The 24,946-nt window shown below is 49.7% G+C and overlaps 3 protein-coding genes across 8 annotated transcripts; 2 read left to right on the top strand and 1 right to left on the bottom strand.

The window, feature by feature from the left end:
* The first annotated feature begins 23 nt into the window (after nt 1–23).
* LOC122382094 (cytochrome b-c1 complex subunit 8-like) lies at nt 24–2,400 on the top strand. Of its 5 annotated transcripts, none has more exons than XM_043367030.1 (3): nt 24–133; nt 1,625–1,801; nt 2,065–2,400. In XM_043367030.1, the coding sequence occupies exons 2-3, from the start codon at nt 1,651–1,653 to the stop codon at nt 2,157–2,159; spliced, it is 246 nt and encodes an 81-aa protein (XP_043222965.1). In that variant the 5' UTR covers nt 24–133; nt 1,625–1,650; the 3' UTR covers nt 2,160–2,400. The 5 variants fall into 5 exon arrangements, with proteins under 5 accessions (XP_043222965.1, XP_043222993.1, XP_043222974.1 ...); XM_043367058.1 differs by having other exon boundaries at nt 28–129; nt 1,629–1,801; XM_043367039.1 differs by having other exon boundaries at nt 38–129.
* Nucleotides 2,401–2,588: 188 nt separating this feature from the next.
* On the bottom strand, nt 2,589–10,276 carry LOC122382119 (apoptosis inhibitor 5-like). Of its 2 annotated transcripts, none has more exons than XM_043367066.1 (9): nt 9,913–10,276; nt 9,346–9,507; nt 8,012–8,177; nt 7,682–7,851; nt 7,250–7,447; nt 6,841–7,020; nt 6,373–6,545; nt 5,096–5,315; nt 2,589–4,809 (listed from the first exon to the last, which is right to left on the bottom strand). In XM_043367066.1, the coding sequence occupies exons 1-9, from the start codon at nt 9,979–9,981 to the stop codon at nt 4,570–4,572; spliced, it is 1,578 nt and encodes a 525-aa protein (XP_043223001.1). In that variant the 5' UTR covers nt 9,982–10,276; the 3' UTR covers nt 2,589–4,569. The 2 variants fall into 2 exon arrangements, with proteins under 2 accessions (XP_043223001.1, XP_043223008.1); XM_043367073.1 differs by having other exon boundaries at nt 2,589–4,806; nt 9,913–10,252.
* A 301-nt stretch (nt 10,277–10,577) lies between these two features.
* On the top strand, nt 10,578–24,907 carry LOC122382134 (coatomer subunit alpha-like). Its single transcript, XM_043367083.1, has 19 exons — nt 10,578–11,036; nt 13,525–13,672; nt 13,957–14,073; nt 14,325–14,475; nt 14,797–15,406; nt 15,613–15,814; nt 16,186–16,325; nt 16,636–16,860; nt 17,195–17,357; nt 17,555–17,654; nt 17,793–17,926; nt 18,119–18,496; nt 18,756–19,073; nt 19,338–19,616; nt 22,114–22,267; nt 22,496–22,611; nt 22,912–23,046; nt 23,575–23,742; nt 24,112–24,907. The coding sequence occupies exons 1-19, from the start codon at nt 10,957–10,959 to the stop codon at nt 24,178–24,180; spliced, it is 3,687 nt and encodes a 1,228-aa protein (XP_043223018.1). The 5' UTR covers nt 10,578–10,956; the 3' UTR covers nt 24,181–24,907.
* Nucleotides 24,908–24,946: the final 39 nt, after the last annotated feature.

The raw sequence follows: 24,946 nt of genomic DNA on the forward strand, positions 1-24,946 counted from the left end.
TCTTTTTCATATGGTACCTCTTGACAGGGCATTTTCAACGCATAAGAGTTGAAAACTGGCGCAACAAAATTTTCTCTTGCGTAGTTTTATACGTCTTTCGCTCGAAATTTCTGCTTGTGTGTGGACATTGTAAGTAAGTATGTGGAAGGTTTGGAGGTTTTAAATGTTTATTGACCGTTTCTATTTGTTAACGTTCTTTTTCAAATGCTACCCTCCCGTAATACTGATATTTTTCTTCATTAGCAGTAGCTAATGATAAGCAGACGAGTTGCCTCAGTGGTTATGCAATTTCAACTTAGGTCATAGGTACTTGGCCTAAGGATTTCTTATTTCATCTTGATCCTGCTCCTTCTTAGTGTAACATCTTGGACTAAGATGTGGAAGTAGATATTGCCTCAGTGAGAGTCAAGTGTGGTCTTGCATTTGTGGATTCCATTGGATTAGATGGGGGATAAGATAGGAAGCATGATTAAAGGAAATAGTTCACTTTTTAACATGGGTTTTGAACTGGAATAGCAGTTCCGTAGCTTGGGCTGAGACGAGCATAAATCAGGAGCTTTTACAGCCCAACGATCACCCTAGGCAAAGATATTCTATTTCTCGTCTCGAAAAAGGTGTCTTGCGTTGAGGATGTGTGCCTTGCATATATTTCCATCCAGTATGAAAAGAGCATGGGTCCCGAAAATTCTTCAGAAAGTAGAGAAATTATCTACGAGAACTCTAGAGAAATTCTCGTACTGATCAATTAGGACATTCAGGGGAACATTATCAGATCGAGCAGATCGCCCAAATGCCGGTGGCTGCGATAATTTCTCTGTTTCTGAAGAATTTTCGGGAACCATGCTCTTTTCATACTGGATCGCGACTGTGCCTTACAGAAACTGAAAAGTTCTTCCTATATCAAAATATAGAAAATAATCTTTTGTTATAAAAAGGTTTTATTTTCTTTGCTGATTATTTTGAACATAAAAAATCATAAATCCGTTGCAAAAAAAATAATTTCGTGAAAGTGAACTATTTCCTTTAAGTCTATCAGTATCAACATGAGGTATTGAAGCAGCTTAGCCCTATCACTAAGGATGCGTTCACAGTCTACTCAGATGAAGAGCATTCTACATCGTCCGGCCAATCCCTTTTGATAACCACAGCCAAGCCCTCGCTGACCTTGACCCCATTGGTCGGACGACGTAGAATCTTGTCCAGGAGACTCAGAATCCAGGGCTAGTTCACAGGCTGGTACAGTTTATTTTGAATCGCTTTGGCTGGGGTCCTAGCTAGCTAAGACTGCATAATGCCTGGAACACTGCTTTAAAGCCTGCAAATCATCAGCATCTCCTGTAGGAATGCATGGCATATTTTCTGTTTTCAGCTCAGCACAGTGAGTTGAGTGCTGGGAGGGGAAAATGCCATGTTTTCTATGGGAAGATGCTGTTTGCATGCTTAAAAGCTATGTTCCAGCCTAGCCAACATAGAAACTTAGCTAGGATCCTGACTAAGTTTTTTTCAGATGTTTACATCAGGTAATAGCCTGAAAAACTACACTTTGAACCTTGGGCATGTGAGGATCAAATGTCTGGCTTTAATACTACCAACTTTAGACTTGTAACTCCCTTCCCTCTGCCAGCCAGGTCGCTCAGCGCGCACATCACAATGGGTCTCGGCTTCGGAAACCTTCACAAGAGCCGCGGCATCGTGGCCTACCGGCTGTCGCCGTTCGAGCAGCGCGCCTTCGCCGGCATCACCAAGGCGCCGCTGAACTTCCTGCGCCGCATCCGCGGCAACGTCTTCACCGTGGCGCCCCGTGAGTTACGCCCGGGTCTATCCGACCGTGCACGTGACGCCCATCGGATTCCGTCTGTCCGTGTGATGGGGCGGCTGATGAGTTGGGACATAGTGCAAGAAAGATCGGTGTGATCGTGTATCTCCGTAATATGGCACCGATTCCAGTGTTATGGCACTTTTCCCATTTACACAAGTTTTCCTTTTCTCCCCGTGTCAGTGTTGGCTACGTCGTCACTTCCGCTACGCCAACGCTCTTTTCTTACGCGTTTGTCTGTCCGGCAGCTTTCATCGTGGCGTACCTGGTGTACAACTGGGGCGAGGCCGAGTACGCCCGACTCTCCAGGAAGAACCCGGCCGACTTCGCCAACGACGTCTGAGCGCGCCCTGTTTGTGTGCGTGTGTGTAGCTGAGACAATGGACTGACGCGGGTGACCGACAGGCGCGGTGTTCACCGGGTTCCAACAACAGTGCGTCAATGTGCTGCGGAGTTAAATCCGCGCATCGGCCCAGCCGGTGGTGGTTAGGTGAATTTTATTAGATCGGAAATACAAACTCCGTAACATCGTCGTACGTAAACCATCCGAAGTGTATGAGACAATACACGAAACTGATAATTATGGACGGTGCTTTTTTTGCGGCAGAAGCGGGTTGCACTGTGAAAAGTACGTATCCAGAAATATGTATCAGTTCTATTCCTAATAAGTAGGTAAAGTGTCGTTCCCTGGTACCGCGAAGAGGCTATGTCGGCTTTCTCAGACAAGACCACCTACCAACCACTCACCGCCGTCTGCCATGAAACACACCGGTTAGCTGTGGCTGTTTATTGAAATGTCACAACATCGAGGACAAACTGGATAAAAGGTGGCGCACAGCTGCCCCGCAGAGCCTCCCAACTCACCTGGGCGCAGTGACGGGACCTGGAATACTGCCAACGGGCTACTGGGAGGGAGAGGGGCGGGGGAACTCTCAAACACACACACACGCACGCACGGCACGACGCCGGGGCCACATTGTGCGGGTACAAGTCTCCATCCGACTGGGCTAGAGCTGGCGCCTGTGAAAGCAAAGAAACGCTGGCAGTGCAGGACGCCACTGAGACCTGGGAAATATGAAGAAAGATTGGCGTTACATGCTGCACTTCCGCACTCTGTCTCTTCAGGAGATCCTGAAAACATCAGCAAAAAGACACGGGTCCAGTTTGCTCCATCTACCTGTGAAAGAGAAGCAAGCTGCGCTGTATGAACGCGTCCACGCTCCCATCCAAAGCCAAAGTACAGGCTGGCCACGACTGACGTCGCTCACTATTCCTGTGGATGGAAGAAATAAATGGTTAGAGAGCGGGGAGGGGTGAAGGTCGCCGGAAGATCCACCGCTCCTGGCGTTCCTCCGACGTTCGCCAGCTCCGGTTGCCAGCAGGTCCAGGTCGCCGCCCGTAGTGAAGCTCCCAGCGGCCGTGACAGACCGATATCAGCGCCGTGGCAGACCAGTATCGACAGAGCTGTCACCGCCGACAGCACACAGGCGGCTTCATCTTCGTGGTGACAGTGCCGAGTTCTGACATATGACAGCTCACGTTACCGAGACAGGCCGAGTTCTAGACAGATGACAGCTCAGGCATCAGTACTGGCCCAGTTCGGAGATGTGGCTTGAGTCATGGTGCGCCACAGGTATACAGCATTGGATATTGAGTAAGGACTTGAAGATACGAGCAACACTCCGAACGGCCCTCGCTCCCTGGATGTTTTTTTTTCTTCACTTGAGTCTCTTTTATGACTGTCTTCGTCTGCCACGGCCACGGCCTCCAGTGCAGGAGTTGCTTTGCTTTCAACGTTGTTTTTGCTTCTTTTCTGACCGCCACAGCTTGAAGAAGCCATTGTCTTGGATACGTCCTTGCTACGATGCGTTTTGTGGAGCAATTACAGTGGTTGCGCTTTATTTCAGCAACGTCCCTTCATGTTATTTTACCATTGCATTTTCTTCGAAGAATATTATTGTCGTGTCTTGCCGAGAACAAGTTTGTCAACTCATGTTCATACTTCAATCCCATTTTTTCCTGTTTCTACTTTCTTCAAACTTTGAAATGTGTTCAAAATAGTACCGGATTGGTAGCCGCTGAGAATCTTCTACATCTTCCATCTGGAAAGGCGTCGCATCTTGCAGTGGTGCAATTTCTACAAGAGGGACAGGAATCGTACAAAGGTGGCATTTAGAGAACATGTGAGTAAAGGAAGCCAAGGATCGGGCTTGATGCGTACGGTGGTTGTTGTGACAAGAGGAACAGTGCAGCCACAGACGGAGAACATTATTGCAAGGGGAATAAAAAAGCGAAGAAACTGAACGAGTGAACGGCGAAACATCAGGCAGCGGGGTCGCACGATTATACACCTTTCCCGCCCTGCGTCAACCGCCAGCTTGCGGCTGGACAGTGCGTTATCGGCGTATGGCCGACGGTACAGCTCCGGTACTGGTCGCTCGCTCACTCGCTCAGAAGCTGGCCGTTCACGTCCGAACAACAGACACACAGAGAACACGGTATTCGTCAGGCCGCTGCAGATCCTCCAACTGACGCGCCCGTTGCGTATTCACAAACTCAGTCACCGCAGTACAACTCTCTGAGCTCACTCACATGCATCCCAAACTCAAACTGACGTCCCACAACTCCAGGCAGTAGACGACACCGGTCAGTCCTTCACTCCTTTGTTCGCCTCGCCTCCCACTCTCTCCCACCTTCCCTGCCTGTGTCTCCCCTCTCTCAGCAGTTTGTACAGTTCTCCGCCCGCGGGGCGCTCAGTAGCGGTTGCCTCCCCGGAAGCGGCCCCGTCCACCGCGCTGACCGCCCCGCTGACCGCCGCCCTGTTCGCGGTACCCTCCAGCGCGCTCGCTGTACTTGCCGCTCGGCGGCTGGTACATGCGCCGGCCGTCCTTGTTCTTGTTGGCGCTGTCCTGACCGCCGAACGTGATGGGCACCCGCCGCTTGTCGCCCGGCTTGGCGGTCGGCGACTCGGCGGTCACCTTCTGATGCTGCTGCTGCGGAGACACAGGCGGGTTAGGTCAGACAGGAGCGTGAAGGATGGAGAGAGGAGGAAGGAGAAAGAGACCATATATTCAAGGGACATGACACTGCTGTTTGCATGCATAAAATACCAAATTTTAAATTAAAGCTGAATTCACCAAAGCTAACTTTTCACATTGAACCAAATTATTACTGCTCTTTGTGTGATCAGGGTTTCAACTTGACTTTCACTAGCCAAGTGTACCGTGTAATCGCAATGACACTGGCGACTTCAGCCGAGCTGCGCCGCGCCGGTCTTACCGCGGTGGCCGATCCGGCCTGCGGCTTCCACGACAGGCTGACGGTGCTCTTGTAGCTGGGCGGCGTGTGAAACAGGTCCTTGATCATCGTGTTGATGTTGGACGTGGTCTTGAGAGCCACGGCGCGCAGCTTGTTCTCCTCAGACTTGAGGTCAGCGTCCTTCAAGGCCTCACGAAGCGACTTGATGTACGCCTGAGTGCCTCGCGCCAGGTACTGGAGTCTGCATCGAAAAAAAAAAACACAGCACGTCAGGGAAAGTCACACAACTAAAACAAAGAATATCCTTCGTTCAAAATTTCTCCACACCGCAGCTTAATGTCTCGTACGGTGTTTAAAGGTAGTGTGCCAGCTTTCTTGGACCGTATGGAGTTAATGGCCCAGATAAGGAGAACCGGATTTTTAGAACTTATCCATACCTTCAAAACTCATGGAAACGTCTTAAATTCTTCAAATTTTGAGTACCCCAGTGCGAAATTCGCCCCGACGGGTTGTCGGTCGTACCCCAACCACATTTCACACCACTATGAACAATAAATGCACACACTGAAATCGCTATTACCGATATGCTCATCCAATCAAGTTTCGATAAACCCGTTCATCATCATCTCCTGCGGTTTCGAACACGCCTGTTAGGTGGCTTCTGATGCTCGTCGAGGTCGGAATTTCCAAATACGCGTGGTGCGTCGGGCCGCGCGCTCTGACTTCGGCCAAGAAAAATGCGTCAGCTGATCATTGTCATTTCTGCCACTTGCGTGTGGTGAAATGGGGTCATAACTTATAAGACGGCTTTTTCATATCAATTATTTTACATAAAATCATATTTCAAACCATAAATAATGTTCGACAGCCAAATAAAAGAAACAATACCAATACGGGCTTACAGTTTAAGGCTCGACATTGTGTTGTCTACGATTAGACAGCTGATAACTCATTCCCGTACGTCGTATGGTCGTAACACTATAATGACCTTTGCTTATTGTCACAAGTGCGCCGCATTCGCGATTGTTGCCCGACGCCTGTTTGCAGGTGAGCCCACTACAGTTGTTATACATATCTAAAAACCGAAAAACTTTTAGGCGAAAAAGGCACTATTCCAGGCCCATTTTTGATTTTTTTTTTTGCGATATTATGTAAAAACAGAAGCTTCTTATCCTAGGAAAAATAAAATGGGAAATCTTTCAAAGGTGGCACACTACCTTTAAATCATGTACGAATCAATGGTTCAAACACAGCTCGCTACGCGTTCCACAGAATCACTGAAACGTCCGGTCACCGACCTGAGTCTGAACTCCTTGAGTCGGTCTGCGTCGTCTGTGAGCCAGCTGGGCACCCTCCTGGCCAGCTGGTGCAGCGTGAACATCAGACACTCGATGTGTGAGAACTCGAGGCTGGGCGGATCGCCGACGGCGCCATTCTCCTCGGTGACAGGCGGCGGCAGCGGCATACGGTCCTGGGGAAGAGAAGTGAGTTAGACAGGGGACACGGTCGGGTGGCTACGGCCTTGTGGAGAGAGGAACACTAGCCGCACTGCAAGATGCATTACAACTGTACAAACTGAAAGTAAACTCATCAATTCAATTATATAAATTAGCGAACAATACATTAAAACACACTAACACATTTGAGATCAGAAAACAAAACTGACAGAAAAGTGCCGCGGCATCTTTGAGCTTTTTTACACTTAATAAGAAATTGAATATAGTTGCTACCCATCATTACCAGCAGCCCCTGAGCCGGCCACGTACCGTGAGTGCGGCATAGAGTTTGTCGCAGCGCGCGGCCGTCTCCTCCAGCTCGCCGCAGTACTGTGACATCTCGGCCAGCGGTTTGAGCAGCTCCAGCTGCGCGTCCGCCGACAGCTGCTCCAGCCGCGGCACCACGGCGTCCACCAGGTACCCCACCAGCTGCGTGGGACGCGTCTGACGCTGGGGAGGGGGCGGGGAGTCAGGGGGACCGATCTAGCACTGGGGAGAAGGCGAGGGGAAGGGGAGTCAGGAGACTGTCCCAGCTTAGCCTGTGACGTGTCTGATTCTGCAGTTACATGGCGACTAACTCATTATCCGACTCCGTTTACGTCTGCTGTCCTCCGCTGAATGCACGACCTCACACAGTCATGCGCAATTCATTCGGCCTCACAGACCCTGCATGACTTACCGAGACATATCTGATGGCCTGTCGGATGCAGAGCAGCAGCTTGTCGGCGCTCTCTGAGTCGGTGAGGTCGAGCTGGTCGGCCGGGTCGAGCTGCTCCTGAACCAGCTGCAGCACCTGCTGGTGGCCGCTAACGGTGCGGCCCGTCTGTGTGCCTGAGAGGATGTCCAGGAACTGGACAAACTCCTCGCCAGAAACGTCCTGCGCCGAGACAGAGAAAAACGTGAGAGCGCGACAGGTGCGCAAGACGCCGGGCACGGAATGTGTGGTACACAATGTCCGTGACAATGATATGTTGGATACGACCGCGGCAGCTATAGTGGTAACAGATAGCTCTGCGGGAGTGTGGAAAACACTTTACCTACGTTGAACTACATTACGCCAAATCAATATTTACACACGTCAAGAGAACAGGAAATCAAACGTCGTTCTTACCTTCAGTGACTTTTTGACTTCAGTCCAGAGTATTTCCTCCGCCTCTTTGTTCATGACCTCCTTATCGAACGTTTTCACTTTGGCCGCCAGGTATTTGATGGTGCGTTCCCTGATCACATTGTCTTCTGCCTCATCTGACTGGATCTGTGAGAACAGGCCGTACAGGGTTCCTGCCGGCAGAGCAGGCGCCACGTCAGAGAAACGGATCGAATATTCCAAGCCAGCATATGACGATATCATGTGATAATAGCCCAAGTCTATGCTATATAATTGAATGGTGTAAATGTCTCGTCCATGTAAATGTCTCGTGAGCGTGGTCCGGACACCCACCCTTGGCGTCGATCTTGAAGAGGACGGTGAGCGAGCTGTGCACCTCCTTGATCTCGGTGGTGTCGTCCGACTGCAGCAGCTGCGCCAGCACGTCCGCGATCTTGGGCAGGAATGTCCGGTTCTCGCGGCACAGCTGCGGAAGATCCTTGATCGCCTGCTTACGGATCTGTCGGCGCGGCCGGAACGGGTCAGAGGGCGGGTCTGGCACGGCTCAGAGGAAAGGCCCCAACAAGACCGGCCTGGGGGTGGGTATGTGCACTGTGCAGGATGGGTTAGATTAGATGGCAGGTCAGGGTAAAATATCAGGTGATTGCAATAACAGGTAGGCAGTGTCAGTCATGACAGACTCTGTGCATCTGTTTTTAACAAAAGTCATTCTCAACACTCAGGTATTATGTTCACAACTAGCATAGATGAGGTAGGTACCTGTTGAATACAAAAATTGATTATCTTTCTTAGTGCCCCTAAGGTCATCAAAGGTCATGTAAGGCTTCCAGCAGTTTTTCGGCTATAATTTTTGATAGAAACATGCTAGAGCAATTAAAACATCTTGAATGTATTCAGCTCCATGACAGGGATGGTATGATATGAAACATGACTTTTCCTACCCCTAGGTACCAAAATGTTTACCTTAGGTAAAATTTTCTTATATACTTTTAAGGTTCAAGTATGATTTGATGAGTCACTATGAGAAAAACACAATACCAGCAAAATAAATAAAATAATCCATGGTTTCAAAAGGTGTTGCATAAAAACATGTATCATTACATCAAAAATTGGTTTTTGCCCTCTAGAGATGGAACTGTTGACTATAGGTCATATCTGAAAACATCATTCAGGAAAAGCACTAAAAGAGATAAGGAATGAGTTTTTCTCTAGCTCAGCATCTCTATTCATTGTTGAGTGATGGGACTTGTCCAAATTTATGCAAATGGATGAAATTTAGCCTAAAATGACCATTGCAGAACATACTAAAATGACCATAAAGTAAAATGACCATACCATCAAATGACCTTTGACCTGAGCTTAATATGACTACATTAATTTCTTCACACTTTTTGCTGCATTTTTCACAATGCCTTCCATGTGTCACTATGTAGCCCAGGAGCCAAGTTAGAAGTGGAGGTGTTCACTGTTTAAGCACAGCTACCTACAGCAAGACATGGAAATCCAGGAGACCCAGCAAGGTGCAGGTAAAGTAATTTGAATAGGGAGATTGATTTTTGATTGGGTGGTTACTGGACTTTGATAAAAAAAATCCCTTGATTCTAAATTGGTCCCTCTGTAAACTATTATTCAATATATTGCAGGACTTAAAAAATGCATGAACTTACTGAGGTATCTTCATCTTCACATAGGTCTAGAATTGAATCAATGGTCTGATCCGCCAAGTTGGGGAAATGTTTGAAGAACCGAGCAATGAACTGTGATGCAAGACGCTTCTCGTTGGCATTCCCTTTGACAGCTTCAAGAATTTCAAGATACTCCTTTTCATGCTGAAAAAGGAGACATTTATCAATGCAACATTTTATTTGACAGTCAAAAAATATGGCCACAACAGAAGTTGAAAGTACAACTAATGAATTGTTACAGCAGAGCAAACTAGGTGAGTAAATCAGGTGAGCAAAGACACTAAAATTAACATGCAATATATTTTTTAAAGAGTGGAGGAATTGCAACTTGCAAGTTAAAAACCACAGGCATCACATTCTAAAAATTATTGGTAGGCTCTTATCATTTATTCTAATTTAACATCTTAATTTTCTATCAGTTAGTTAACATCAATTTAAAAATACCAATAAGGCTAGCATTAAAATCTGAACTTATTGGCGGGACTATAAGGGTCCCATCAAACGCGGAAGATTCCACCAAACCTGTGCAAAATAACACCCATAACTCACCTCCTTCGCTTTATCTTTGGCACTGCTCAGGATTTCAAAATTTTTATACAATCTCTCAACAATATCCATTTTTAGCGAATGCAGAAACTAAGAAAAATACACGCTGGTCCCTACACTTAATCCAGCGAAAACGGCAAATGGAGGCAATAGTACAAAACTGATGTTCACAGAATAAAGATGTCTGCTGATGTTTATCAATATGAAGTTTTAATTTTTGTTGCAACGGATTGAGAATAATTATTTCAGCCAATTTCAGCCTCAACTCCTATCACTATACACACGCGCACAAGCCACAACACCCGCGCGAAAGAGACACACGCGCCCCGCGCAAGCCGGTATTGGGCACATATTTTTTCAGACTCCTGATATTGTTTTCTAGGGATAAAATGGATAAAACTCTAAATTTTCTCAGCATCTTTAATTTAGGAAAATGTTTTTTTTTTGAAAACTACTGACTGGGAGCGTATTGAATATAATTTCAAATAATGAACATAACAAATATATTTTCAATTTTCTTTTAAACTCTAATTAAAAAGGAAATTGAAAATCTTTTTCGAGAATTTTTTTTCTATTAACTTCAATGTAGAGAGTTCTCCCCAACAAGTCCTTAGAATGAGCGCAATATGTTCTATAAAGTAAAGTACATTGTTTTGTTCATAAAAAATAAAAAAATAAATAACTTTCTTTGGAAATCAGAATTGATATATGAAATCATACAACAATACTACTTAGTTAAGAAATGCAGTCATCAAATGGCTCTCAAATTGGGAAATTTGTTATTGGTTGACTCTGCAATCATTCAAGACGATAAATAAATACCGCCAGGATTTCATTTTGCCCGTTACTAGAGAGGATACGAAATAGACGCAGTTTTGCGGCAAATTGGCCACGCTGACGTGTCGGCGCTGTGGAATGAGGGAGGGCGCCGGCGAAGCTGTTTTAAGTGATAGCATATGTTGGGACGTGATTAAATGCGCTTTTGTTTCAACTCTCTTATTAGTATTGTTGTCCTAAATTGACTGCAGGGAGCAGGCATTTACCAAGATGCTGACCAAGTTTGAGACCAAATCAGCAAGGGTGAAAGGCTTATCTTTTCATCCTAAACGACCATGGGTTTTGGCAAGGTAGGTACCAATCTATGTTTAATTGTCACTTTTTACATATCTGCAGTCTGCAGAATGATGCTCGTTTTTGTGAGGTTCACATAAATATAACTTTAATAGCCATTTCACCTATTTGTGATGTGTTCGGAAGGTTTATGTTTTGATTCCAGAAGCCTGGTTTGGCCAACTGAGTAGTTTGAGTTGCACACTTACATTAATTAAGACCAAACAATGTTATGATAAGCTGTATGTGGCTCTGTGATGAAATCCATGGCATTAGTGAAGGTGTTTGTGTGATTAGTGGCTATACCTCATGGATCATACCAGCTGACCTAATGTCATCCAATATTGGGTCATTGAATGGATTCATCCAATATCCATTAATGCCATTATCCATTATCCATCCATCATCCATCCATTATCCATCAATCGATTTATCCATTAATGAGCAGTGAGCACCTAGTACCTACCTACAATCTTTGACCCCTTAGGTTACAGGCATTACTTTTCTGTTGCTGAAGAACATTTATGTATGTATGTTCTGATCAGATGATAAGCATTTCTTCCCTCTTCTGCTGGTTGTTTGATAATAAGTTTGTGATTATCAGAAACAACCTTAATGATTAATAGTGTCTTGTGCAGCATTTATTCTAATTAGGATTTGATTGGGGATAGTCTGGGATGGGGTACCCTGTCTGCTTACTTCTTTAGCATCCTGTTCAATGCAAACTAAGCAAACTAACTCTAAAAATGACATCTAAAGAACAATATGAAGGTCTATGAGCCTTTTACTCTGGGCTTTATGGATATTCTGTTAACAATTACAGCTAGAGGTAAATGTGATTGGCAAACTAACCTGGCAAACTGCAGGATTGAGAGACTGACTTGCTCTCAGGACATACTTGCGCTAATAAAATGCACTGGTGCTTTGTGTTCTTTCAAAATTAATAATGGATTATGAAGTGGCATCTAATAGCAGTATCACTGTGCAGTGTGGTTAGTACCTATTTTTTAACCAATATCATGCTAAGTAAAATTTCATAAACTAGATCTTTGATGTATATGTTTACTATTTTACCACTAATTCTTCTGATATGAGCTATTCATTCACCATAATATACTCAGTTAACACAGTTTTACTGTCATCCCAGGAAAATTAGACTGACACATACCTATTTTAATTTGTGTGTTTGTCTCATCTTTTTTCTTTGAAAGAGGAGAGTATTTGCTGAATTATTTTACCAGTCTTTATCACAATGTCTGGTCATAAAGCTGTAAAGGAAGTTAGAATTTTTCTTCCAAATATAATAAATTTAATGTTTAACCCTCGCCCGTATTGGTGTTTTTCCAGCCGCGAACGTATAAGGGGGGGGGGGTCCGTTGGACCCCCCCTTGCCGTTTCGCCCCTGATCGAGCTAGAGCTTCGCGGAAAAAACGAGCGTGTTGCCCTTGACGAGAGGAAGCCGATGATACCCAATTTTAAGGTCCTAGGTCATTGGTTGACCTTGCAGGTCAGGTCAATGACCCAAAAGTCGGGAAAATCGGGACCTGTTAGAACGTCGTAAAGTGTGGCTGCTATGGGGTTTTTCGGGGTGCTGATCACGAATATCATGTTAGTTTTGATCACAGATGATGTCTTCATGCATTTAGGCCAGGTCGGGTCAGGTCAGGTCAGGTCAGGTCAACCAGTAAGGGTATTCGTAGTAGATGGCAACCGCCTCTGACAGCTTCGTAACATGCTACGAAGGCACCAAAACTACTTCGTAAATGTTCATATGGTTGCTAAAGTCGAATTCAGCTCCAAAAACTGGCCTAGAAACATGTAAAACTCGAAAAAGTGAACCGAGGTCATCAAAGGTCAATGACCTGACCTGACCTTCAGGTGACCTTGACACCCACCCTCATGCATGGGGGCAACATCATATCACATGTTTGAACGCTTGAAACCACGAAAAGACTGCAAACGCGCGGCTAATGCGAGCCGACATACGCCGAATCGCGATTCCGGCCAAACATGGTCTCGAAAAGTAGGTCACAGGTCAAAGGTCATTTGGGTCAGGGTCATGAAATTTTCAGGGTAGGTGTAAAATTGATGAAAGCGAGGGTACTGAAAGTTTCGTCGCGATCGGCCGCTTTTTACGCGAGTTATTCGCGAAAAAACATGGGGGGTCCGTTCGACCCCCCCCCCCCCCCCTATACGGGCGAGGGTTAACTGGACTCCAATAATATTCATCTGCATTTTATAGTTTGTAGTGATGAGCATTTTTGTCTGAATAAGTTAATGAGCAGCTGATCGATGTTTGCTCTTGTAACTGATAAAAACTGAAGCAGTGAGCACACTAGACTGCTGTCCCGCCTGTCTCCATTTGTTCACAGTTCCCGGACACACACCACTCTGCTGGCGTTGGTGTGTGACCCACCCACTTCATCCTCCCTCAGTTTGCACAGAGCCACCAGACACTCCTCGCCCGGCGTTGGCACATGACCCTCCCGCTCCGTCTTCCCCCAGCTTGCACAGCGGAGTGATCCAGCTATGGGACTACCGGATGTGTACGCTGCTGGAAAAGTTCGACGAGCACGACGGCCCCGTGCGAGGCATCTGCTTCCACATGCAGCAGCCGCTCTTTGTGTCCGGCGGCGACGACTACAAGATCAAGGTGGGTCAGAGAAACCTAGGGATCATTGATTTGTTGTCGATGCTTCGTTTGTTGTGTGAGGTGTCTAGTCTTCTATCGTTTGCTACCATTTTCCGTAATCACCGTAGCGTTATCGTCCTTTTGCATTCATTTGTAGAGCAAGTAGCTTATACTTGGCGCAAGCAGCATTGTTTACCATATAACATGCCTCAGCGCAGACCTGTCATCTGGATTAGTCCTGTGTCTTGTCTCAGGCCCCGGTCATGTCTACCGTTCACGTATGTTACCGACACATCTCGCTGCAGGTGTGGAACTACAAGCAGAAGCGGTGCGTGTTCACGCTGCTCGGCCACCTGGACTACATCCGGACCACCGAGTTCCACCACGAGTACCCGTGGATCATCTCTGCCTCCGATGATCAGGTCAGTGATAGGGCGCAGCGGCGACCTCGGAGACTCGCCGGCCGCTGGAGACGCGGCGTGTGGGCATCGATCTATTAACGACGGAGTTCCGTCTACTTGATGATTGATTCAATGTACACGATAAATGTTGTTTGAGGTGTTCTGCGTTGTTTGCAAACGTCTATCGCATGGGCCTGTATTTCTCCAGTTACATTTATCACCTCGAATCCCATTTATCACGGACACTGACCTCGCCGTCTGATCTCCCGCAGACGATCCGTATTTGGAACTGGCAGCGGCGCAGCTGCATCTGCATCCTGACGGGCCACAACCACTACGTCATGTGCGCCCGCTTCCACCCGACCGAGGACCTGGTGGTGTCCGCCTCGCTCGACCAGACCGTCCGCGTCTGGGACATCTCCGGTCAGAAACGGGCAACTTTAGATCGGGGGGGGGGGCGGTAACAGCACAAAGTTAACGGTAGAAAGTTTAGAAGCTAACGGAACAAATGAACTAACGGTAGCTTCAAGCCCGCAAGTGACGGCCTCCTTTCTAATTACCGGGATTTGTGTGTTGCCGATTGAGCAAAAATCACGCTGAGACTACGCAGCGCACAAAGCCGTTTTTGACTGGTATTGCTAGCTCGTTAAATATGTGACGTCCCTTCATCAGTGAATTTGCCTGCCATTGGTGCTGTTTCGCTGAGCTCACCCCTCTGTCCGTCCGTCCCCCTGTGTTCCGCAGGTCTGCGTCAGAAGCACGTGGCGCCGGGTCCGTCCGGCCTGGACGACCACCTCAAGTCGACCGCCTCTCCGGACCTGTTCGGCCAGGCGGACGCTGTGGTCAAGCACGTGCTGGAGGGCCACGATCGCGGCGTCAACTGGGCCGCCTTCCACCCGAGCCTGCCGCTGATCGTGTCCGGCGCCGACGATCGCCAGATCAAGTTCTGGCGTATGAACGACAGCAAGGCCTGGGAGGTGGACACATGTCGCGGCCACTACAACAACGTCAGCTGCGTGCTCTTCCACCCGCGCCAGGAGCTCATCCTCTCCAACTCGGAGGACAAGTCGATCCGCGTCTGGGACATGAGCAAGCGCACCTGCCTGCACACCTTCCGCCGCGAGCACGACCGCTTCTGGGTGATGGCCGCCCACCCGCAGATGAACGTGTTCGCCGCCGGACACGACTCGGGCATGATCATATTCAAGCTGGAGCGCGAGCGGCCGGCGCACGCCGTCAGCGGTAACCTGCTCTTCTATGTCAAGGACAAGTTCCTGCGGCGGCTCGACTTCACCACCAACAAAGACGTGGCCGTGATGCAGATCCGCCTCATCGGACGCACCAAACCGTACAGGTGAGGCGATATTGGGGCGAGTTAGTGTAGGGCACGGGACTTATAACATATATCCCAGCACAAAGAAGCCCATGTAACAACATTGGGTAGCTTACGTGGTATTGGCGTGACAGTAAGCCAGCCATTTGAACCTTACTTCGGATTAGTGGACGTCAAAAAGCGTCTGTCTTCCCTGTCTGACCCCTCACCTTCCGTTTTTCCGTCAGCCTGTCGTACAACCCCGCCGAGAACGCGGTGCTGATCTGCTCCCGTCCCTCGAACGCCGAGAACTCCACCTACGACCTGTACCAGGTGCCCAAGCAGACGGACCCGCAGAACCCAGAGACGCCCGAGGGGAAGCGCGCCGCCGGCCTCAGTGCCATCTGGGTGGCACGCAATCGGTTCGCCGTGCTGGACCGCAGTCACCAGGTGGGTGGTCGATGAGGGGGGGGGGGTCGTGTCCGCTCGTGACATTTGGGGTTATGTGGACTGGTAGCAGGTGTCTATCAGGTTGACTACGCTGACACAACTTCTGCCGGTGAATCAAGCATACGGGTCAGGTACTGTCATCGATTATCGATTTCCTACAGAGTTTCCGACAATAATGGTATGCATACTGTGTGCGTATGTGATATGCCGATCCTTATGTAAATGCATGATTTCCCCCATCAGTATTTTCGTTTATTGTGAATGGCCATTCTAATGAACTAACTTTAAACAATCTGAGGCTCTATTTCGCCGTTTTTCTTCTTACCGTCCCGGGAGTTATCACTTATTGTCCGATCTTTTCCTACCCGCAGGTGACCATCAAGAACCTGAAGAACGAGGTGCAGAAGAAGGTGCAGACGCCCGCCTGCGACGAGATCTTCTACGCCGGCACGGGCATGCTACTGCTGCGCGATACAGACTCGGTCACCATGTTCGACGTCCAGCAGAAACGGTAGGCAGCGGCAGTTCGAAGCAGTCATCTGCGACGGACAGACCATCTGCCGTCCCTGAGCCGGTAGACTGAGCAGAATGACACTGGGATAGTTTAGATGAATCTTGATTGTACCACCAACAGGTTAAATTCGCGAACTTTCCAGCTGGTAGGGCATATCATTCTGCTTTACAATATGCCTGCGTTTTTTCAAGATCAGTTTCCTTTCTGTGCTTTCCGCTATTTTCTTCTTCAGTTGGGCAAATTTAGTTCGCCCGTTCGGGCTGTCGTGTTTCTCGCGGCGTACCAACGTTATCACTCCGGCCCTCAGCTCCGTGGCCAGTGTGAAGATCTCCAAGTGCCGCTACGTGGTCTGGTCGCCGGACATGACGCACGTAGCGCTGCTGGCCAAACACGCGGTGGTCGTCTGCAACCGCAAGCTGGAGGCGCTCTGTCAGCTGCAGGAGAGCACGCGCGTCAAGTCGGGCACCTGGGACGACAGCGGCGTCTTCATCTACACCACCTCCAACCACATCAAGTACACCCTGACCAACGGGTGAGTGTCAAGTAGCCGCGTGATGGTTGGGGTAACCGATCGGGCGGGAATGGATGAAAGGACTGTTGTTGCTGGATGGCCTCTCTTTTTATGTATGAACTCGTCAGCACTGATTACTGCTGGCTCCTCTTACCTCAAGTGTCGTAGCGCCCTAAAACTCTCTAATTGTTTTCAGCTTCATTCAATGACAGAGAGAGTCACCCGACTCAGCACATTAACATTTGAACATTTCAGGTTGTCAAAACGCTCTGGTTCACGGACGTGCCATCTGCCTGGCTCCCTCACGCTGCAATGTGACTCATCACTCTTCTCCCTCTCTACTCTTTCTTCACAGCGACAACGGCATTATCCGCACGCTGCACGTGCCCATCTACCTGACCAAGATCAAGGGCAGCCAGGTGCACTGCCTGGACCGCGAGGTGCGCGCCCGCATCATGAACGTGGATGTCACCGAGTTCCGATTCAAGCTGGCGCTCGTCAACCGCAAATATGACGAGGTGAGGCCAGCTGGGTGAAGCGGTGGGGAAGGGGAGGGTTTGGGGAGGGATGACCAGAGCGGCTACTCGATGGTCAGCAGTCAGCAGTCGGGCCGAATGGAAAGCGATGGTAACCGCGGCTGAACAGATATTTTATGATGGCCGTATTGACCGATTCCCCAAGAGCTTTTCGGTAATATTGTCTCGCCTTTCCTCAGGTGCTGCACATGGTGCGTAACGCCAAGCTGGTCGGGCAGTCCATCATCGCCTACCTGCAGAAGAAGGGCTACCCCGAGGTGGCGCTCCACTTCGTCAAAGGTAATACAGTCATCTATGCATCTCAAACATAATATCCTGTATCGAAGAAGCTTCCGTACCGTGGGGGCTTTCATTTGTGTCATACAGCGTGTCTTATCCCGCTTGCTCAACTCTGACCCTGTCTCCTGCTGTGTCCAGACGAGAAAACCCGGTTCGGTCTGGCGCTGGAGTGCGGCAACATTGACGTGGCTCTGGAGGCGGCTCGTGCCCTGGATGACCGCGACTGCTGGGACAAACTGGGAGAGGCCGCACTGATGCAGGGAAACCACCAGGTCAGTCGGGCGGGAGGACGGTCAGCATTGACGATTTGATTGATTGATTGATTGATTGAATTGATTGATTTGATTGATGATTGGTCATTGGAACGATTGTGACTGTCGGTTCAGTACGCATCGCCGTATGGCTTCACATTTAGTGAGCAGGGAGGCCCTATGACCATGCCTTCTCCCTATCTCTGCCCACAGGTGGTGGAGATGTGCTACCAGCGCACCAAGAACTTTGACCGGCTCAGCTTCCTCTACCTCATCACGGGTAACCTCGAGAAGCTGCGCAAGATGATGAAAATCGCCGAGATCCGCAAGGACACTTCTGGCCAGTACCAGAGCGCGCTCTACCTGGGTGACGTGGCCGAGCGGGTGCGCGTGCTGCGCTCCTGCGGACAGACCAACCTGGCCTACCTGACGGCGGCCACACACGGCCTGGAGGCGGAGGCCGCCGAGCTGGCCGCGCAGCTGGGCGAGGGCGCCGAGCTGCCGCAGCCGCAGCCGCAGGCGCAGCTGCTGCAGCCGCCGGCGCCGCTCCACCAGAGCGACGACAACTGGCCGCTGCTCACCGTCTCCAAGGTAGGTGTGACTGGCCGACCGTCTCAAAGATAGACGCTTTACGGTAATCCTGGGTCATCAGCTAATGCCTTTGGTGTAATGATATTGAGCTGTTTTGTTCGCCTCTGAGTATTACTGAATTCGATTACAAAATGTAAGTCGTTTATAGGTCGGTGCAAGTTATACCGGTTTCATTCTAATTTGATGCATCTCAACCAGTTGTCTCGAGTTATATTGCTTGGTAGAACGTAACAGGCTGACATCACTCCTTCTTCGTCAGACGTTCTTCGAGGGCGCTATCGGCCAGACGGGCGGCAAGGCGGGCGCGGCCGGCGCCGGCGCGGGCGTCTCGGCCGCGCTGGCCGCCGAGGCCGACGAGGGCGCCGCCGACGGCTGGGGCGCCGACGCCGACCTCGGACTGGATGACGAGGACGCGGAGCCGGGCGCCGCCGCCGGCGACGGAGACGGAGAGGGCGGCGGCTGGGACGTGGACGACGACCTGGAGCTGCCGACCGACCTGGAGGTGCCGGCCGCGGCTGCCGGCGGCGCCGATGACGGCTACTTCGTGCCGCCCACCAAGGGCACGCCGCAGACACAGGTCGGTGGGATGGGTATAACGGTAGTCAAGGCAGAGGGGTGTTTTTGCGCTCACATGTGACCCATACCAGGACGTCTCGGGTATGAACACTCCAGTAATTGTGATATTCTTTGAATTAAGATCGCTTTAACTGACGACTGGCTGTCGTAACGAGGACGTAAGAATAATTCTTTCACAGCCTTTCTTCGTTTTTATAGTAATATTGTATGGGAGGTGAATTTACCCCGGCTGACCGTTTCCCCGCTCTCTCGCCGTATTTTCCAGGTGTGGACGCGCAACTCTCAGCTGGTGGTGGATCACGTGATGGCCGGCTCCCTGGAGTCGGCGTTCCGGCTGCTGCACGACCAGCTGGGCGTGGTGTCGTTCGCGCCGTACCGGCAGCTGTGTCTGCAGGTGTTCAGCACGGCGCGCTCCTGCTTCCCGGCCATGGCCAGCACGCCGCCGCTGTTCGGACACCCGCACAGGAACTGGAAGGAGGCCGGCGCCAAGGGCGGTCTGCCCGCCGTCGGAGTGAAACTCAGCGACCTCGTCACACGGCTGCAGGTGAGCGGAAAGTCTGAGAATGTCCGGTCGGGAGTGCCGTGATGTGTGACTTAGGCAGAGAACAGACAGATGAAAATGGTTGGCTTCTGGAAGGGTTTAGTGGAGCCAGTGCACTATGTTTTAACTCAGGACCAAAACTGGCCAGGGCTCGTAACTAAGAAACTATATGAGATACAAACGTGTTTTTGGGCTCAAACGAAACGTTGGTGACTAACGATCATTTAGAGTGAAAAATGTGTCGGACCAGATGCTTATGTACTTGTTTATGACGTCACAAGTGTCACGAAATATATAAAAAATATTGTCATGTTCTAGCTATGAATGCACGAACATTTAGGTATCTGTAAATTTAGAGTAATCGCAAGTCTGAGCAAGGCTCATCGACGAGGCAAGTCAAGTTTGAGGACATGACCTTGTTAATTAGCGTTGATGATCCCAGGTGACCTTGAATGCTCTTATAGGTATAGGACTTATTCATATAGGACCTACAATCTTTATATTTATTTCAAAAACATTTTTAAACGTATATTTTTATATCAACTTGATGTTAACCCGGTCTCCACTTAAGTACGTCCAGAGTCTTGTATGTTTTACGTCACATGACTCACGAGCGGATCCAGCTAATCCGTTTGGAGAGGGCAAAAGTTTCCGACCCATTCGGTGGCCCCGACCCACCGCCGCGCCGGTGACTTTACAACACTTCACTACGTCTGCAATATGCATGCGTGCAGCTCAGGGAGTTCCATCTGTTATCAGCATACCGACCTAAATAACGAGCAGCGAGCGGTCAGCTCCATCCCTTAGAATGGTTGTGACGGAAAGACTTGCTATTCGTCCAGATAGGCATCGACGCCGTATTATAGGTATTTATCATCACCAAAAGCTTTGGGAGCGGCAAAAGGATAGTTTTTCCCACACGATTCAGCTATGGGGAGGGCAAATACCCACTATGCCCTTCACTGGATCCTCCAATGCATGTCGTGAAATGGTAGAATGTATCCCAAAACTTCTTACCAATTCCTACTGTATGGTGCGTTATGTACCATGCAACGTGCAGCACGTAAAAGCACTTCATTGCCATACTAACTGACGCTTACTGCAACAAACGGATACTTTTTCATAAAGGTGGACAGCACTAATGATACCATACCACCTACATTGAACGTATTAATACTGACTGAAGAGGCCGATGATAACCCTGCCGAACGCAAACAGGTGATGGACGATCAAAAGCCGATCATCGTGATCAGCGATGCGTGCTGTGGCATGTCTCATACAGTCACCTTTCAGTTCACAGTCCCATCGCAAACTGGGCAGTGGGCACAATGAATATTTAATCGCGCTCCATCAGGTATTAAAATATGTTTAAAACTATGAATTTGCTGCAATAGCCATGGGGTGGAAAGTTCCTGTTATAGACCAGGTACTATACATAATTAATTACACCGATAATGCTGTTGATATTTAAGAAATGTTTATTTCATAGGAATGCTACAGTTTTTGATTGAACAACTGTCATTCACCGACATTGCCCGGTCTCTGGTTCCGGAGACCCTTTGTTTTCTTCTCGCGACACATGAAAATGCAACTGGCACGTGTCGTGGGGGTCGTGCCGTCAGCTGATTACGCCCCAGGGTACGGCAGGTCGCACACAGGGCGGCGACCTTCCATGGGCCACCAACTCGTCACAACAGACGAGAGAATGAACGAGGAGTACTAGCATTTTCCCTTAACGCACGCTAGGGCCCGTCCCATGGCTCAGCAGGAGCAGCCATGACTCATTCAAAAAAGTGTTCACCCCCAACACCGGCACACTCAGGCGCAGCTGAAATTTTGAGGACATGTAGACAACTCCTTGACCCACAGTGTGGTGGTAGTCTGAGACCGTACACTAGCGTACAATTTTTTGTAGCTCTATAAGAACATTGACATTTTTTCAAAAAAGTGTGTCAATGTAAGGGCTGACGGAAATCAATAAATTTAACACCTATGTGCATTATAATTATATAAATTATGACTCATTACAAAGCCAAAAGTTCGCACTATCGTTTGGTACCCAAATTATATAGTTTTGTCAATCCAAAGCTCGAAGATGTTGACGTGAAGCAAGGTGACTGTTTCTGCCTTTGTTTGCCGAAGTTTACCTTTTGAAAGTTGTCTGACTTTGTTGTACATTTTCAACGTTTTCAAAAGTAAAGAGAATAAAAGTTTCCGTCGTTAAAGATGGTCTGATCATTTCTGAACACGATAGTGGCCAAATGAATACGTTAAAAAATAGTCGATATTTCACGTCCTGGCCAGTTTTTGGCCAGCGTTAAAACACGGTGCAGTGGAGCGAATGATTAGCCCGACGCAAAAACAATTCGTCTATCGTCGAAGATAATTGTTTCGTTCTCTCAATTTTCTTCTGCCTTTTTCCAAAGTCATTACTGTTTCGTTGAATGCTGCTAATATCGCCGGTTCCGGCCTAACTCTCCGCCCCTCCTCCGTCTGACAGGGCTGCTACCAGCTGACCACTGCGGGCAAGTTCTCTGAGGCGGTGGAGCGGTTCCGCGCCATCCTGCTCTCCGTGCCGCTGCTGGCCGTCAACACCAAACAGGAGATCGCCGAGGCCACCCAGCTGATGCAGATCTGCCGGGAGTACGTCCTCGGTGAGTAACGGAACGGCGCCTGAGTAGTTTTCGCAGAAACGTCAGGGTCTCTGAACAGACAAATTAAATGGCTGCATCCTTCATGTGTTGTAATTTTTTAGCCTACTCGTAATTCCTGATTGTGCGGTTGATGTCCCGCAACTTGTTTTTCATTCGAGCCGCAATTGTGTCGTGCCCGTCTTGAGTCTTCCCTTCCTGACTAAACTGACGGTGTCCGTCCTTTTTCAGGTCTGTCGATGGAGATCCAGCGAAAGGAGATGCCGAAGGGCACGCTGGAGGAACAGAAGCGTCTCTGTGAGATGGCCGCCTACTTCACCCACTGTAACATCCAGCCCGTCCACCAGGTCAGATGAGCGGGACCGAACTGCCGCTGACACGTCGCAGTGACCCTGGCTGCCGAGTGCCGCAACTAATGATGCTCTTCTAGAGACAATCTTGAGTTAACGGGGCTGATGGGCGATAGCTATTATTTATTAGCCGACTAAGTTTGCTCAAGTTTCTGTAGTTTCCCCAGCTGAAAAATGTACTACAACTGTCGTTTGGCACCCTACCTATATGACAAACACCAGTGGGCTTATTCACCCAGACAACCGAAAGTCACCGTTAGTACCCCGCTTCTGACCTCTCTCGGTGTTTTATCCCAGGTGCTGACGCTTCGGACCGCGCTGAACCTGTTCTTCAAGCTGAAGAACTACAAGACGGCGGCCAGTTTCGCACGCCGCCTGCTGGAGCTCGGTCCGCGCCCGGAGGTGGCCCAGCAGACGCGGAAGGTGCTCCAGGTCAGTTAACCGGCGGTTCGGAGTGTGTGGGACGACCGACCGGATAGGGGGCGATTGGTGTGGTGTGGGTGGACCTGGGTGGACCCAGAGAGCTGTGGGCTCGAGGCGGGGCAAGTGTTCTGTGGGGTGTCTGGATTCTGTTGATCGGACGTGCCTTCCGTTGTTGTGGGGTTTCCGTTAGGAACGTGTCGTGATTTATTCACGATGAACGATCGTCAATAATTGGATGCTTGCTGGCTAGTATGTTTGTCTGCATGTGTAATCCGTCGTCGGCATGCACAGAATGCAACCAGTCAGTTATACCGTCCGTATGCGCTCTGTTACCATCATCCCACATGCAGCGTGGCAGCGTATGCCGATGCACAATTTGTGCATTAGCTGATTATCGGTACATGACAAGCGTAAATCGGCAGCCCACAGCGACCCCACTGTCGACTGTGCGAATCGCGGTAACGATCATCATCCAACAGTTGACTGTACCCGTCTCTGTGCGTCCCTCCCTCCTTTGACTCACCTCTCTCTTCTCAGGTGTGCGACAAGACGCCTACAGACGAGCATCAGCTGCAGTACGACGAGCACAACCCGTTCTCGCTGTGCGCCGCCACCTACCGACCCATCTACCGCGGCAAGCCGGACGCCAAGTGTCCACTGTGTGGCGTCGCCTACGTGCCAGACTACAAGGGGTCGCTCTGCAAGGTGGGACGAGCGGGAGAGAGACGGGAGAGGTGGCAGTGAGGGGGTTGGTTATGGGTTGTGGGACACGATTTTCCTTACTTTACCGAAGACCTCGTGGTGTTTAGCCATAACTAACTGAAGTCAAGGGCAGTCTTTTATGCCCATGTTGAACAATAAGCATCATTGGCAAGCTTTGATTCTTCTCCACTGTCCAGCTGCTGTTATGTTGTGCTAATCATATTATGACTCTGGATAGAACTAGTAACTGTCGTGGTTCTGTTCTCTGAACCCATGTGCAGCCGTCCGCACACTGGGCAGTGCTCCCAGTGTTCTTGGAAGCACCGCTCGGCGTTCCCTCCCTCCCTTGACTCCCCCGCCCTCCGTCCCCAGGTGTGCACGGTGGCTGAGGTGGGCCGCGAGTCGATCGGACTGCGCATCAGCCCGCAGCAGTTCCGATAGGCCGCCTGGGCCGCGCTGCATTCCGTGAGCCGCCGCCGCCGTCCCTGCCCACGGCGGACGGCGCCGCTGGGGACGAGTGAGGTCGGTCGCGGACCGAACCACCTACAGAGGCGGCGGCTGGGTGAAGGTGAACACACCGCCGACAGATAATGTGACACCGTGATGTGGATAGTGACGTGCCGTGACCGGTGGTGTGACGTGACTAGTGACGTGAGATGACATTTATTATCCGGAGGATGACGCACGGTAGCCCGCGACGCCGCGCTCTGGACGGTGGACGGGAGGCTGCCACGTGAACTGCTTCTGAGCCGATTCACCCAGCGGAGGCGTCTGGGGCATCCAAACACACCGCGCCGGCGACTGGACTCCGGCCGGGCGCCCAGTCCCGCGCCGTATCGGTCCGGCCGTGCGCCCCGCGCGGCCAATCCGTGCATTTTCCCAACTACCGCTGCGCGTTCCTGTTGATTTTGTTGGTCAAGTGAAGGCGGAGAGCCGCCCGATATCGGGATCATGCGTGAATGAGGGGCCGGGCTCCGTCTGTGTGGGGAGAGGGACGGACAGAGTGGTGCCGGAGGGAAGCCGCAGAGGTCCGCAAATCGGGCCCGGCCGCCGCGTATTCTATGTTGTGAGAAATCGCACGGTAGTGCACGCCTGCTCTAAAACATACATATATAAACGTGTTGGGTTGAGGATATGAATTATAAATACATTCTTTTCTATCCAGAAAGCTTTCGATGCTTGCAAATAGACCACGAGCATCGTGATA

This window comes from Amphibalanus amphitrite, unplaced genomic scaffold (genome assembly GCF_019059575.1).
Source record: "Amphibalanus amphitrite isolate SeventyFive unplaced genomic scaffold, NRLGWU_Aamphi_draft 000011F_arrow, whole genome shotgun sequence".
In the NCBI taxonomy this organism is placed as follows: Eukaryota; Metazoa; Arthropoda; class Thecostraca; order Balanomorpha; family Balanidae; genus Amphibalanus; species Amphibalanus amphitrite.